The 15,968-nt window shown below is 44.7% G+C and overlaps 1 protein-coding gene across 1 annotated transcript; it reads right to left on the reverse strand.

The window, feature by feature from the left end:
• Positions 1-372: 372 nt before the first annotated feature.
• On the reverse strand, positions 373-10,641 carry LOC110077839 (perilipin-3). The gene is made up of 7 exons (XM_072991908.2): positions 10,448-10,641; positions 9,465-9,660; positions 9,207-9,289; positions 7,823-8,096; positions 4,481-4,686; positions 1,863-1,976; positions 373-1,198 (listed from the first exon to the last, which is right to left on the reverse strand). The coding sequence occupies exons 1-7, from the start codon at positions 10,508-10,510 to the stop codon at positions 833-835; spliced, it is 1,302 nt and encodes a 433-aa protein (XP_072848009.2). The 5' UTR covers positions 10,511-10,641; the 3' UTR covers positions 373-832.
• Positions 10,642-15,968: the final 5,327 nt, after the last annotated feature.

Genomic DNA, 15,968 nt, shown 5'->3' on the forward strand with positions numbered 1-15,968 from the left:
TATACAAAACTAGTATTGCATATAACCATTTGCACATTTTCCCAGTTTGGCTTTAATGGGCCTGCCTGCTGCTGCACTTCAAGAACAAAATGAGGAAGGTTATAGGGGAAGCCCATACTGTAACACATTTGTTATGTCTTCAAGGTGCCAGAGAACGCTTGGTTTTCAGTTGTGCAAGGAAGATGCTCCTGTAACTTCCTCACACTTTTTAAAGGGGGGCACACAAGATATACCTGTGTCATGGATGCTGGACTATCAAGCCAAAGGGACTGACCCATACAGAAAGACACTAAGTAAACCCTCAGACTGCTAAGAATGGTGCCCCAGTCTTCATATAGGTGTGCGGGAAAGCATAAGGAGCACAACACAGCCTTTTCACTGCACTCACATTTTATTTGCAAAAATGCAATGTATAAAAGACACACAGCACATCCCATCTGCACTCGCCTCCCTTATACCAGGCCTAGATCTGTGTACGCCACAACAAATCAGACACACCCTGCACAGTCAATTGATGGACAGTGAAATAACCTGATTGTGCAATGGTGCAAAGGAAGAACCCCATTATACATGTTCCTTAATAAACCTACACAGACTTCTAAAAGGACCGTAGGAAACATCTCTTGCTCTTCGGGAAGCACGCTGCCACCTCATCTGTCTAAAGAATGTGCAAGGACTACTTCATTTACCACCAGCAGTGAAGCGTTTACTCCTTATACGTGCCTTTGTTTACACTGTGATCTTTACAAGCTACAAATTGAGTCTATGAGAGGTAGACAATGAGAACCTGGAGTTCCACAGGAGAACTCTTAGGTCTGGTGAAGGGGTTCCTTTAGGCAGCTGCTTTTGTGTTCTCTTCTCTTTCTGCTGACTCTCCCGAAGAGGCTCCTGCAGGAGAAAAGGGCCCAACCACCCACGTGAGGGGAGCATTCTTGGTCACATACTCCATGACCTCTTGCACAGCCGCCTGGGCCTTGTCAATCTTCTCTTGGCTCTCCTTCAGGAAGCCACTGGGAACGTCCTCGAAGGAGTTGGCCTTGGAGAGGGCAGCCTGCAACTCCTCCATGTTGTTGTGAGCCTGCTGGACCTTCTCTTTGAGAGCATCGGGGAGGCCTTGCATGTCAGCCAGGAGCTTCAAGCAGTTAGCCTGCATCTTCTGGGCAATGTTGTGGGAGATCTTCAGAGCCCGGGATTCCATCTGTCATTCAGAAGAGACTCGTTTAAGCGTGACATGTCACAGATGACCCACTCTGAGAAGTCAGCTGATGGGTGGCAAAGGCAGAATATGAAGTTGCAAGGCAAAAATACCCAACATGTGCAGAAGGCACATTGGTTTCGGAATTTGGTCCGTGTTGCCAATTTCTTCCACCCATTAACCCATCCCTCCATCTTTGGACCTTAATGCTTCACAGGGCCACATTATGATACCACCACCCACAGGGCTAAGGTTCTTTGAGCAGCTACAGGCTGGGGGATACCAGCCCTACTCACCCTACTAACACTTCCCACGTATGGGAAAGGGAAAAACACTCTATGGTCAGGAGGATGACCTTTGCCCTAGTCTGTTCCTATTTACCGCCAAAGATAGTTGTTTTTTTATTATTATTTTGAGATATTTAACTTGTGGGGAGACAAAGGGAGCTCCCATCCAGCTTTAGCCATGGGAAGAGTTGGAGAGTTCTGTTTTTTGTTTGTTTTTTGCAGAACACCCCCCCCCCGGCCCTGCTAGCATTCCTTGCTCGCTGGGCAATTCTGAGGGGCTGTCGTCTAAAAAGGCAAGTTTTCCAAAGTCTGCCAAAGAGCGACAGCTGTTCCTCGCTCTCTTGGCAATGTTTCATTTCTTGTGATGTCCCCCCACGTACCTCCACCTGATTGGCTTCACTGGTCTGGCTCGGCTGGCCTTTAATCCACTCCTGCCACATCCGCTGCAGCTTGTCCTGAACTTTCTGATCCACGGACCTCTTGGTATACTTTATCTGGAAGAGAGTTTTCAAAGCTGTGACACGGAACATAAAAGCAAGGCATTGTTGCTTTCTCCACTGAAGTTATGGCCTCTTCTCATTAGGCCTCAGAAATTCTACCCCTGCCGACAGTCCCTCTTTAAACAGATTTCTGGAGAACCAGGTTTTCAACGCCCTTCCACAATCCAGCCCAGCACAAGCAACAAGATCCAGACAGGGTCCTTTATGACCTCCATCAAGTTCTAGAGAATAAATGTCCATCTCCTTATGGTGTGGAGTACTTTAATGAATGAGTCTGAGTGGTCTGCCCATCCTTTCTTCCAGGCACAAAGTACTTTCCCCCACCCCGCCCACTGAACTGCAGCAAAGCATCCATATAGGTCATGCCTCTTAGAACCAAAGACTTCCCAGGATTACCAACATAATGTTTACAGTGTTTGGCATGTCTTTTGAAAGATGCTGCTAGCAGGATTCTCCCATATGGCCACTGTGGGTCCTTTTAAGGAGAAAGGTGAGGTAAATCTATTTTAAATAAATAAATACTCAGCCAAATGAAACATGAAGAACGTAGGCCAGGTATTCACAAAGTTAAATTGATAGCTCAAAGCAGTCACCTGTATTGAGGCAACAAGAAGAAAGGAGTTGAATTCTGTCCCAACAGCATCTTCCTAATCCAATAGTTACCTATTATTTTGTAGGGAAAGCATAAGAAGAGCCCTGCTGGATTAAGCCAAGGGCCCATCTAGTCCAGCTCCCTGTATCTCACAGTGGCCCCACGAGATGCCTCTGGGAGCACAAGAGGCAACTAGATACCCGTCTCCCGATATCCCTCCCCTACATCTGGCATTTTGAGGTACCTTCTTTTTAAGCCTGGAGATTACACATTCCCATCATGGCTTGTAACCTGTGATGGACTTTTCCTCCAGAAATCTGTCCAATTCCCTTTTAAAGGCATCTAGGCTAGATGCCATCACCAGATCCTGTGGCAAGGAGTTCCACAGACTAACAGGCTGGGTTAAGAGATAGTTTCCTTTGTCCCTTCTCACTCTCCCAACACTCAATTTGAGTAGATGTCCCCTGCTTCTGGTACTGTGTGAAAGGGAAAAGAGCTTCCCTCTATCCATCACCTGCATAATTTTATACCTCTCAGTCATGTCCCACCTTAGGTGTCTTTCCTCTAGACTAAAGAGCCCCAAACACTGTATTCTTTCCTCATAAGGGAGGTGCCCCAACCCAGTCATCATTTTAGTCGCTCTCTTCTGCACCTTTTCCAGTTCCACTATGCCTTTTTTGAGGTTCGGTGACCAGAACTGTACGCAGTACTCCAGGTGCGGCCTTCCAAACGTTTTGAACAATGGCATTATAATGTTGGGCTGTTTTATTTTCCATCCCCTTTTTAATGATACCTAGCATGGAATTGACCTTCACTGCTGCGGCACACTGGGCTGACACTTTCATCGAGCTGTCCACCAGCACACCAAGATCTCTTTCCTGATCTGTCACAGCCAGTTCAGAACCCATCAGCTGATAAATAAAGCTTTGTTTTTTTGCCCAGTGTGCATTACTTTACATTTTCTTATATTGAAACGCAGTTGTCAATCCTTTCTGGTCTCCACCACCTGGAAAAGTTAAGTGTCATCTGCAAACCTACCCCAGAAAAGTTTTGTGTCATCTGCAAACCTCACTGCTTACCCCCGTCTCCAGGCCATTTATGAACAGGTTGAAAAGCACCGGTGCCAAGACAGTTAAGTACTCTGCTTGTTCAGTTTTAAGAACTCTTCATAGCTCATGCCAACTGCACTGAACTCAACTGCACTTTGCCACCTTGTTCTGAATTTTAAAAAAAGATTCTACACCCTCTAAAATACACAATTTCGGCATCCCAAGGCTTAATACACATGGCATCGGATATATCAGAAAAAGGGACTATGAAGCCACTCTAGATCTTGTAGAAATTCCCACCACCCATGACCACTGGCCATTGTGGTTGAGAGCTGTCATCCTGTAACACCTGGAAGGCTACCCATTGCCTACTCTTGATACACGCCCAAGGCAAATGTGTTCAAGGTCCAGAACCCTGCTAGCCTTGCTTTCACCATTAAAGGGAGCACTACTTTTAAACACGAGACAAGCATATTGTCTACTTTGACCCTAAAATAACCAAAACAATTTGGGACACTTGTTAAAAGTGTTAGCAAGTATAACAACAAAAAGAGAGAAGCAAATACATTGAAAAACATAGTCACCAGTTGCTGGTCATGAGCCAACCCCACTCTTCCAACACCATTCTGTAAATTTCAAATTCAATCTATGGAAAAAATGGCTTTCTGGCTTTGGATCTCCTTCAAGCCTGAACCTTCAAAAGCTTAGATCATTTACTTGTGTGAAACATAAAATACTCTGACCCTTGGTACTTGACCCTGACTCAAGAGAAGGATGCTAGTACCTTTCCAACAGGGCACCTATATAAGCCCCACCCCGGCTCTTAAAAGAGTCACAGGAGAGCCTGTAATGCTTACCAACTCAATGACTTGGCCAAGCTGGAACAGAGCCTCCTGGGCAGCTTGCTTGACAATCCGCACCTTCATCAGGGAATGGTGATATGCTCTGGTACGGAGCTTGGCTGAGAGGGAGCCCAGGCGCACGTAGTAGCTCTGCTCTTCTTTCTGCTTTTCAAGGGGAGCTACGTCAGGATCTTCAAGTGCCACAGAGGCTGCAAGGGCAGCTAAAGAGGAGAGAGCTAGATTAGAGGAACCTTCCTTCTCTTTATATTTTAACACAAGGCAAGGACCACCAACTGCTTGCTATCGAAAACATTTCTATGAGGCTTAGCCTGGATACAGATGATTTCAAGTTTACAGTAAGACTTTATGTTTCCAGCACTGGTGACAAAATCTCTTTCCAAACTTCTCGCTTCCAGTCTGCCCAGGTGAAACTTAATGCATCACATCAATGAATCAAGCCTCAAAGAAGGTCTGCAGGCCATTCTTCTACTGCATTTGAAGAGACCACGTACAGTAGTCAACCCAACCTGAAGCACTATCTTCCTCATCCCCATTTCTTGTAAAATCTTTTGGTGAGGAACACATTTCATTCCAGAGCTGTTATTTGCCACAGAGCACTGAAACATCTCCAGTTTAAAAGAAAACTTACCCACATACCTGGCCCGAGACTTTTTTTTTTTTTTTTTTTTTTGGCCTGGCAGGGGATTACGACAACAGACCCCAGCATCTGCTACCTGAGATCGCTGCCTTATTCTACCTAATGGCACAGTCGGCCCTGATAATCCCACGGTTTATGTTGCAAGGTTCTAAGGTTACGCTGCCTCTCCAGAAAGCCACTGGAGATTGGCAAGTTCTAGAACTGATCAGCTCAGGCTGAAGCACCACATGAGACAGACCCAACTCCTGTTAGGTTTGGGGGAAAAAAGCAAGGTTGGGCAGCTGGAGATTTTAACCTCTCCCCGCAAACACTGCTGATGGCCTGGTGGTCTGTCCCAACAGTAGTTTCCCTCAGCTGGGCTCTTATTATTCCAGAGATAATTGATGATGAAAATAATACTTTGAGCCTTTAGCAAGCCCTTTTACCTCTCATATGGAAAGAGAGACTCTTTATTTTTTAGGCCAACTGAGATCTGAACACACAGCTCTGCTGCCATTCAATATAAGAAATGCACATCTCTCGGCTGCTGAGAGAATGAATTCACAGCCAGCACTCAGGGAACAGGCACTGTAATACATCTAAGAGACTCCTTAGTGAGCTTTATTAGGAAAGAAGAGTGCTTTGCTATACCCTTCCAGCTAATCTAGCTATGCAGCAACAGAACTGTGTGGATTATCTGTAGTCCAGTAGGCTTTTACCAGCTTCCATATGACACTGGCTGGGAGAACTTAGAGCTAATAGAACACTGCCACCTCTTGCTTCCTAAAGTCGGTGTCAGGGCAAATGGGAAAACAGTCTGATCTATCTGTTGACCAAGGCAACGGAGCTACACAAGGCTCCATGTTCTCCCTCCAACAAACCAAAGGGCATTCAGTTGCACTTGCTTGTCTCCCCCCCCCCGACATAAAGAGAACACTGTCGCCACCTGTTGGCCAAGAGCTGTCAATTGGTACAGGAACACTAGCAAGGAAAGGTCAGCTTCCAGCAGATAAAGACACTTACAGCTGATCAGTTTGCTCCACCTGTGACAAGCTCATCTCTGTCCCTGCCCTTTTCCCTCAAGCCCTGTACTCTTGAGTGCCTTCATGGTACAGTTTATAAGCCTCTTTTCCCCCCAGACGGGAACAGTTGTGGGAGACAAAAATTGTCTGTAAAGCTGGACATGTAAACAAAGAAAGAGATCTTGTGTGTTCTTAGCTCCAGAGCAGGGTGGGCTAGAAATTAGTTACAGATGTGCTTTTCAATTTTCCCTGACCTTTTTCCCTAGCTGTATCCTTAGTCTGGAAAAAAAATTTCATGTTGCTGATCAACTTTAAGTTAACCCAGAGCACAGAATGCTGTCCTCTGAAGATGCCGGCCACAGAGACTGGCGAAACGTTAGGAAGAACAACCTTCAGAACACGGCCAAAGAGCCCGAAAAACCCACAACAACCTTTAAGTTAACCCCACTCCCATGCCTCTGGCTAGACGGCAGTGAGGGCTGAACACTGTTGGCTCTTCCCCTCATCCCTTTTGCACCCCCAGTCCACCCTTGGTTCTATACCTGTTGTCAGATTTTAGGCCGGATGCTCCTTGGGGCACTGCCTTGTATTGTAAAGTGCATCTGTATTAGGAGGACTCGTAACCAATGATAAAAAGTGATGGTAAATATTTAAGTGGAACAGCCTTATCTCAAGTCTTGCTACTCTTTCAGTTAGCTCCCGGTTGTCTAATACTCTGAGTAGTGGCAGCATTCCAAAACCTTGGACAAGCACCACGGCCGGGCTGCTGGGAGATGCCAGAGGTTAAACCTGGGACTTCCAAAACAGAGATCCAAGTTGGTCTTTGCAACGTTCCTGCCAGTTAACAAGTACTGCTTGGGATGCTGAGGCCACCTCTACAATTAAACTGAGGCAGCTGTCCTTTTTGGCAGTGCTGACTAGTGGGTTGCAACTACAGCCAAATATCCATTCTGTCCCCCTTCTCAGTACACAGGGATGTCAGGATTTAAGCCTCCCCACCTTGCTTGCTGGAACTGGAAGATTGAAGCCTCTTCTATCCACTTTATTTTAACTGAAATCACAGTGATGGAGAAGCTGGGATCCCATTACGACTGAGATCTCAAAAGGGATGAAAGCCTCTCTTGCTCCCATCACACCAATCTCCTCACGGATGACTGTTTCCTCAGAACTTCCATGTCAAGATTGCTAAGGATGGGGGAAGAATCAAGCCCCTCCCACCTACTCTTTCCAGCAGCCCCAGCTAAGAGCAGCTCCCCAACAAGGAGCACTAGCCCTTTCCCTGCTCTGCAGAGGGGAAAAGTGTTTGTGTGGGGGAAGCTGCAATGAGAAGTGACCAAGAGTTGTGTGTCTACCGTGGGCTGGCCACCCTTGATTCACTTCTTTGGAGTTACAAATTTTATAATGCCTTTGCACCAATGCAATGCATGCAACTCACTTCAGTCGTATTATGCCAAGCATTTACAAAAAGTTTGGAAAGTCTGTTCGGAATACAGCTTCCAGAATCCCCAGCTAGTATGCCCAGTGGCCATGCTGGTGGGGGATTCTTGGAACAGGAGTCCAAAATGTCACTTCCCCAATGGCTGCTTTATGGCTCTAGTAGACTAGATGTAACTACTATGACGATACATTTTCTCACTCTGCATCCCCATGCGTGACTTCATCCCAGAGAATCCATGGAAGCAGTTACAACATTCTTACCCAGCTCATCATCTGTCATTGGCAGGTAGTCATCTATTAACTCATCTGATTTATCTATCATTCTGTCCACTCCTTCAGCCATCATCTGCCCCACGCTGGTCTCCATCATGGTGTTCACGCCACTCCTCACAGCAGACTTGGCCATCTCCATGTGTTCATGGGCAGTCTCTCTGGCAAGGTCTACTACGCTTGACATGGCATCCTTTGCTTCCGTGACTCTGGTATAAACAGGTGCTAAGGACTCTGTGAGAAGGCCCTTTGCACCTGATACCACCTGGAAAGAAATTCAAGGGGAAGAAGGTGAAGCTATTATATTAAGACCAAAAAACTGGAGGTGGTCACAAAATCACAGTCCAGCGCATAATCCCTCCATAATAAGATCTCCAGTTCCCAAGTACCCACCTGGCTTACATACATTGATTTATGGCAGGAAAGATACTCTTTACTGAGGTATACGCTTAGTGATGAATAGGAGGATTTCTATGACACGTCATTTTTTTTTGCAGCCTACACAGAGGAAGTGTGAAATGTCATAGAAATCCTCCCCCTACTGATGAGGCATCCGTTGTGGATGACCAGACAATAATGCCATAGGACAATCACAAATGTTGTCAAGTTTCAATTAGTTCTTGTCAGACTTCTTATGCCATTTAATTATGTGCCATCAAGTCCATTCTGACTCATGGTAATCCTCCCAGGTTTTTTAAGGTACAAACTGTTCAGAAGTGGTTTGCCAGTTCCTCCTTGCAGTGGCAATGTGGGACTTGCCCAAGACTGCATAAGTGGCAGGGCTTGTAAGCCTATCAACCACACAAACTCTGGGTGATCTAAGCTGGCTACTCACTGGGGAAGTACACAGAGGAGTCACATTCCTAGTTTCACAAGCAAGTGCTTTAAGCTAGTGAGCTATAGCAACTCCATCTTATCAATGTAATTTTCTTAGAAGATAGCAGCAACTCTAATTGGCATCCAAACATAAAAAGTACCCAGTGAGATTACATTGATAATTCTCAGTGAGGTCAATGATCTGACTGGGAATGATGTCTTTTGTGTTACCTGTGCCACAAACTAGAAATCATTGGCTCTCCAGATGTTGCTAGACTACAATTCCTATACACTCTGTTCCAGTGCTTCCCAGCCTTGGATCCCCAGGTGTTCTTGGACTACAACTAGTGCTAAACTAGTGCTTAAGGCTTCTGGGAGTTTTAGTCCAAGAACATCTGGGAACCCAAGTTTAGGAGCCATTGTTCTAGTCAATACTATCAACAGTTAAGGATGCTGAGAGCTGTAGTCCAACAAGATCAGGGGGGCACAGATTCTCCACTGATGGTTTACTACACAGATAGGCAGCACAATATAAATAGAGTCCAGGTTGAACCATTACCTTTTCCACAGCCTGCTGCACAACAGGCAATGTCTCTTGCAACTTGTCCAGAGATTTGCAGGCAATATTGTCCACCACAGCAACTGTGAAAGGGAAGAAAAAGGAACCCTTTAACTTTTATCAAAAGAGCTGGGGATGATGGTAATTGCAGTCTACCACCATACAGAGACACACAGGCTGGGAATGAACTCTAAAAGGCAGACCTAGCAGGAGCGAGGCACCCAGGAGTGGGTCTACCACTCAACAGGAGATACTTACTTTGTGGTTCAAGTTTATCCAGGAGAGGTTGTGCCCCGCTGGCTGCTGTTGTAGCAATAGCCTTCACTCCTACTTCTGCCATATCACAAACTGCCTGGATGGCTGGGTGGGACTCCTTGGCAGATGTGTAGGAAGCAGAAACCATCTCATAGGTGGAGCTGACCAGGGGCAGATCAGACACCTTTTTCAGGACACACTAAAAAGAGACAACCACATTGAGTCACCACCATCTTGTCAGAATTCAGTCACACAGTGTCACTGGCAAAGCCAGAGTTCCTTGGTGAGCAGGGGGCTCCCACTGGGGCACAGCGCTGCTTCTAACTGGAGGTGAGGGTAGAACTCTAGTTGGGGTTTGGGATGGTGGCTAGATTACTGAATTAGGACTTGGGAAATGCAGTTCAAGCCATGAAACACAAGTGAACTTTGGCTGGTCATTCTTTGTGACTGTAGAGTAATCTACCACCCACGATTATTGGGAGGATAACATTGAGGAGAAAGGAGGAAAGCCACATATTCCAACTTAAACACTTTGGAGGAAAATCAGTGTATTGATGTGCAAACAGTATCTTCCCACTGGTAGTATTTTGATTACTAATATAGAGTGAAAAACCTTCTGGTGTGCCAGACATGGGGGAGAACTGCTGTGAAAAGACTACCCCTCAGGGGTTTTGGGATCAGCTCTTCCAAGAATCCCCTGCTAATCAGAATACGCAGATGATCGCTCCCATGTAATAGTACTTCCACCTGGCTGACAGAGGCAGCTGGCTCACAACCAGAGCAATGTAGGCTTCCAATGTGGAGGCAAGGTAGCTTCCTCCCCCTCCCAGTCCATGAGCTGCCTCTACTGCCTTTTATTACTGTGAAGAATGCAAAGCGATCCATTAATAGGCCTGACATCTATTGTTTGCACTTTAGCCCTCGGATACAGCAAGCACTTCCAGTTCCACATTTATAGCTAGCCGCGTGGCACTTTGATCACCTACCCAATGCTCCTCTTCAGTGCTCTGAGGGCTCGCTGTCTTTGTCTCCTCTTCAGCAGAAGACATGACGACAATGATGGCGAGGAGGAGGAGGACACACTGCAGATGGCCAAGATAAATGCCACTCAACAAGAGAGCCACCAGCTGTATTGCACAAAGTAAAAAACTGCAGCAGCAAGAAGAAAAAGTATTCAGTGTTGAGAACTAGGATCAGGTTTAGAGACCCACTTGGCCAAGAAGATTCCAGGATGGCTTTGGGTCTTTCTTAGCCAAAATAAGCTACCTAGGTTTGTTGTGAACATAAAAACAGAGAAGGAAGGAAAGACCATGTAGGCCACCTTGAGCATCTCGGAGGAAAGGCAGCCTATAATTTATTTATTTATTTATTTTATTTATATCCCACCTATCTAGTCAATAGACCACTCTAGGCGGCTCACAACAGGGGTACAACAATAACTAAAAACGAATTTACAAAGAAGAAAACTTTCAACCATGAAATTATAAACTAAAAAAGAAAAAAGGAAAATCAGGATTAGCTAAGGGGGGGTGGGGGGGAAGGCCTGCCGAAACATCATTGTCTTTAATTGCTTTTTAAAAATATCCAGCCAGGGGGCCGCGCGAATGTCCGGGGAAGGTTGTAACAAGCTTTGGGAGATCTATTAACAAAACAATTAGGAGTCACAATGTGCTCTTATATAATACGCAAAACACAGGCCAAGTAGTTTTGATAAGCTGATTCTATTCATCATTGGGCATCTTCAAAAGGCCTCCAAAACTGAACCTTTCAATGCACCTTAGACAGCATTAAGGAAAAAAATTATTTTTCTTTTTTTTCCCCAAATCCCCCAGCTAGTGTGGCTGTGTTGGCTTGAGAATTTGAGGACTGCCATTTCAAAAGTGACCTTTTAAAGCTCTCCACAGGACATAAGGCTTAGGCATGGTATGAAAGATTATAATTGCAAGTATACAAGACAAGTATCCAAAGAACAAGAAAAAGGAAGAAAGGAGGAAAGGAAACTGGGTCCCACCATTCAAACTTTAAATTAAGAGTGAGCAATTGGCAGTCTTTGGCCTTCTTGCAAAAGCAAAGCAAAGCGTGCTGCTTATATATTGCCCCATAGCGCTTCAAGCACTTTCTGGGTGGTTTATAAGTTAATTATGCAGGCTACACATTGCCCCCCCCCAGCGAGCTGGGTACTCATTTTACCGACCTCAGAAGGATAGAAGGCTGAGTCAACCTTATGCGCTACCTGGAATTGAACCCCAGGTTGTGAGCACAGTTTTGGCTGCAGTACAGCAATTTAACCACTGTGCCACAAGGCTAAAAACCATCTGTCCCTCCACTGGACAGCCTGCCAGATGGGAAGGAAGTGGGGGAAGGAAGTGGGGGAAGGAACCTTGCCTATTTTTGGCTCCTGTCCCACCCACTGCTGGTATGCAACCCCCGCCATTAAGGATTACACCATCCCCTTCAGGCAATGTAGTCCACTCTCCACCCCCCCCAGGAAATCAGCTTTTCCCCACCTCCACCTAGCATATTCAGGAGGGAAGGTGTGGTATATGAGGTGGGATGGGAAAAGCTAATGATTCCCTCTGGGGACAGGAATGCTGCAATGCCTGGAGAGGGTTATTGCAATCCACAACAAGGGCCTGCATACGGGCAGGGGGCGAGGCAAGAGTCCAGAGTACTCCCATGAGTCACACTTTCAAGAGTCCTAGCCAGATAATATTCCTTGAGCACACACATTTAAGAACTTCCCTGGACTTCATGCTCTTGTGACCTCAAGAGTACATTTCCATAGGATTGGCCAGTCTTATCCCTCTGCTACAGCTCAGAAGAACTGAAGAAGGTAGTAAACTATTTACCGAAAGGACTGCTAAGTGAGTTTCTGTTACAGAGACCCCACAGTTCTACAAAACAACCCCAGGGTCACAGAATTAGGCTCTACCCTGAGAGCCCACCTTTTTCCCTTCTTCTTTGGCATGCTTCCAAACCATTTTGGAACACCAGTTCCTTGAAAAAGAACTCCTTTAAGTCTCTGGAAGAACAGGGAGCCTTGTAATACTTGGATACTGTATGTTGTGTGGATACAATGAGCTTTAGGCGGGATCTTGGGATTGTTATGAAGGTGTGTGTGTTTTTGGTCTGGTCTCTGAGTGTTCTTTGTTAATTTCATTGTATGTGTATACACTATATATATGTTCAATGACAATAAATGGAAATTGAAAATAAATTGAAATTATTTAAATTTTAATGTTAACTAGCCCCCCACCCCGTTTTCACATGTTCCAACACACTTCTTCCAAAGAATGGACACACAAAAGCTTATGAAAAATAAAAACAGTAGTTGGTTTTAAAGGTGCTACAAAACTCATGGTTTCTCTTGAACTACAACAAACGCTGCTACAGCCTAGATTACCTGGCCTCCGTATTGAAAACTCTTTGGAGTGTTGCAGGATTAGGCAGTCTAGAGGTGTCATAAGCAAAGAAGCCTAAACCTTTTAGACACCATCACAACAGAGCTAACACATATGACTTGCTAGGCCAGAAGTAGAGGCCACCTTTCTTAGCAGCTTTTATTTCCCAACAGTTTCAGGCAAGCCCACAAGCTTTAGATAAAAAGGCACACACACACCCCGACAGCACAGGGTAAACAGATGGGTAGTGCTTTTTGAATTGGATGGCTCCATTGAGTTCTCTTGTGATTGGTATCCTTTTTTCTATAGAGTTGGCAAAAGACACTTGATACCATATCGCATCCTCTCAGGTGAAATCCAACAGAGCCACACCTCAAACTGACTCTTTACAGCTGCAGTCACCCATCTTGTAAATCACTTTAAAACTTGAGATCCCGCCCATTCACCATCAAACCAGGATGTTTAGATTTTTCAGTTTCTCTCCCCACTTTAAGCTCTGTAACACCCAGCCAGATGAAAAGCCCTGCAGAACTCAAAAGCTTACCTTTTTCCAATATTTTGTTGGGCTTATTAAAAAAAAAATCTGCCCTAAATTTGAACCTTTGAGCACAAAATAAAATTCATTTAAAATGATACTACAGAAGACCACATACAGCACTAAAGCACATCCCAGACACAAATAAATATTAAGGGTTACTATCTCAAGTTACCTAAAAGCACAGTTCTCAAACTTACCTAGCAGCAACGCCTAACTCTCAAAGACCCTTATGGCACACAAGCTGATTTACCCAGGGGGATCTAATATATTAGTGATGATGTCATGAAGAGGCGGGCCAATCTTGATGGACTGCTGAGAAAAGCAATCAGAAATGCCCCGCAGGGTTCAATAAGAAAGCGGGAGTATGTGCCTCAGGCATTGTTCTGTGAATGGGGGAATCCGTGGTTGCAAAGCTCTGTTCTGTTTCTTAGGAGTAAGGACTATAGAATTTAGGAACTTACTTCAGAGTAAACATGTATAGCGCCATGTGGTCAACTGAGGGGGTGTATGATTGTTAATTCTAGTTCTGCCTTTCTCCCTGTCTTCCCAGTTTACTCCTAAGAACTTATGTGGAGTTACCGACTGTATTGCAACATGGATCTTGCCTGGGTGTATGATGACAGACTTTCTCCGGAAGACGAATCTCTTGCTGAGGGCATCCTCATCAACACTGATTACTTTTGTGGTTGTTTTTATTATTATTATTTGCGCTCTGACATCCGTGCACATGGTGCTTTACGGAGTTCCTTATGAGGAAGGGTGGACTTAGCCCTTACCTATTTACGAGCCTCAATTTTGACAGTTGTGAGATCTTAGAGAAATAATTTTTTCAAGCCAGAAGACAATCGATGTTTAATTTTATACAGTATAGCCATTCAGCCATCCCAGAACAAATAAAAACCAAAACAAACACACTATCCAAAATTCTTAAGTCAGGGTCACATGGATACCAATACAGCATTATCTTTCAAATGCTTTTGTCTAGCAACAAAAGATATAAAAAAAGAAATTTGTAAACCGCTTCTGAATGCTCTCCACCTGGAAAACTCTTAGAAAGATCGCCAGATGTCAGAACTGAGTTGATGGCACTTGATGATTATTATTGTAATCAGAGCCTTTACTAGCCTTTTTTTGGCAGATTGATCAATACAGTACTTTATCTTGGGGGAGGGGTTACCCAAATATTCTCACACTTACATTAATTGGTTAGTTTGATAGATTATGCTGCAGATTCTCAGTTTCAGGTAAGCCAGAGTGACTTGCACAGGAGAGATAACAGAAGGCAAAGAAGGTGTATGATGATTCTCAAGACAGAAATATCAAAGACTTTCCTGCTCTGCAGTAAAATAAATATAATATAAATCAAATAGCAGCCCTGCCCTGTAATGTTACATTCCTGTAATTGTGGGAGTCTTCTATGTATACAGCCTGGATGTTTGACAAATAAGTCCAGATATACTCTATTATATTACTGTCTGACTCATTCATCCTGCCTGCCATTGGTTTTCAGACTGAGATTCTGCAGTTCATCTATAAGAGTTTTGGCCATAATAAGGTTGCTGTTTCCCCCATCAGTGAGTCCCTGGGCTTTTTACCAGCCAACGGAAAAGCAATAATTTAATAGATGAATCTTTTCCCATTCTTGCACTAGAAAGTTGCCAAGTGTTGAGTTTGGCTGTTTAAGGGCACTGAGGTTTTATCCAGTGAGACCCCCTGGGCTTCTAATATCTATAGACCAATGCCTTTATTTTGTAGCTCTTTGCATGCTCTACAATTTGCCAGCTAGGGTCCAGATGCAAAAGGCTCCTATACGTTTAAGGAGCTTTATGGGACAGAACAATTTGGTAGGTGCAACTGGCTATGCAGTGCAACAGCTGCTGAAATTCCTTCTTTCCACAGAGCTCTTAAAGGTGCAGGATCAGTGCTTTGTTCTGAATCTGAACATCCTAAGACAATTCCATGTAGGAATATATGTCTCCTGCTTTCTTTAGGAAGGTGATTTATGGCTTGCTGAGCAGGAAATAAAAAAAACCAGTACAACGTGACAGTAGAGTCCCCCTTTCCCCCATCTGTGGCAGCTTTTTCATTTGCTTAGTGGTCCACTATGCTTTCTAATTCAGGTTTATTTTCAGATGCACGACTAGGTTTCCTAATGGATGCTTTGTGCCCTAATTCAGAACTCTGTGTTTGTGGTTCTATCAGCAGGTGCATCCTTTTGTTTCTGGCATGTTTGCACACGTTTGCACATCATGGATCTCCATTCTTTATTTCCCCTCTTCTTGTGGGTTGTTTTACACATTGGTACTTCCTTGTGTGCATGCAAATCTGGAATTTCTTTTTGTGCTTATTGTTTTTCACCACAACCATTTTATTTAAGTGGTGTAAAGAAATACAGAATGGGGTGTACAGTCAGTTATGTATTTAACAAAATGTTAAATTATATTCCTCCCAGAGAAACCAGTGAGCAGAAATGCACTCTGCCATCCCCAAAGTTGCCCTGTTCTTCCCTCCCCTCCACCAGCATCCTCATTTGGGGGCCTATCACCAGTGGTGGATAGAAGCCTGCAG

Source organism: Pogona vitticeps, chromosome 2, assembly GCF_051106095.1.
Source record: "Pogona vitticeps strain Pit_001003342236 chromosome 2, PviZW2.1, whole genome shotgun sequence".
In the NCBI taxonomy this organism is placed as follows: domain Eukaryota; kingdom Metazoa; phylum Chordata; class Lepidosauria; order Squamata; family Agamidae; genus Pogona; species Pogona vitticeps.

What these genes read in the sequence shown, in the direction of transcription:
- LOC110077839 (XM_072991908.2), bottom strand. Translation starts at nt 10,510, where the DNA reads ATGTCTTCTGCTGAAGAGGAGACAAAGACAGCGAGCCCTCAGAGCACT. An exon ending in AATGACAGATGATGAGCTGG is followed by an intron (nt 4,687 to 7,822) that starts GTAAGAATGTTG and finishes TCTCCTCTTTAG; the next exon opens with CTGCCCTTGCAGCCTCTGTG. An exon ending in GTGAAGCCAATCAGGTGGAG is followed by an intron (nt 1,199 to 1,862) that starts GTACGTGGGGGG and finishes TCTGAATGACAG; the next exon opens with ATGGAATCCCGGGCTCTGAA.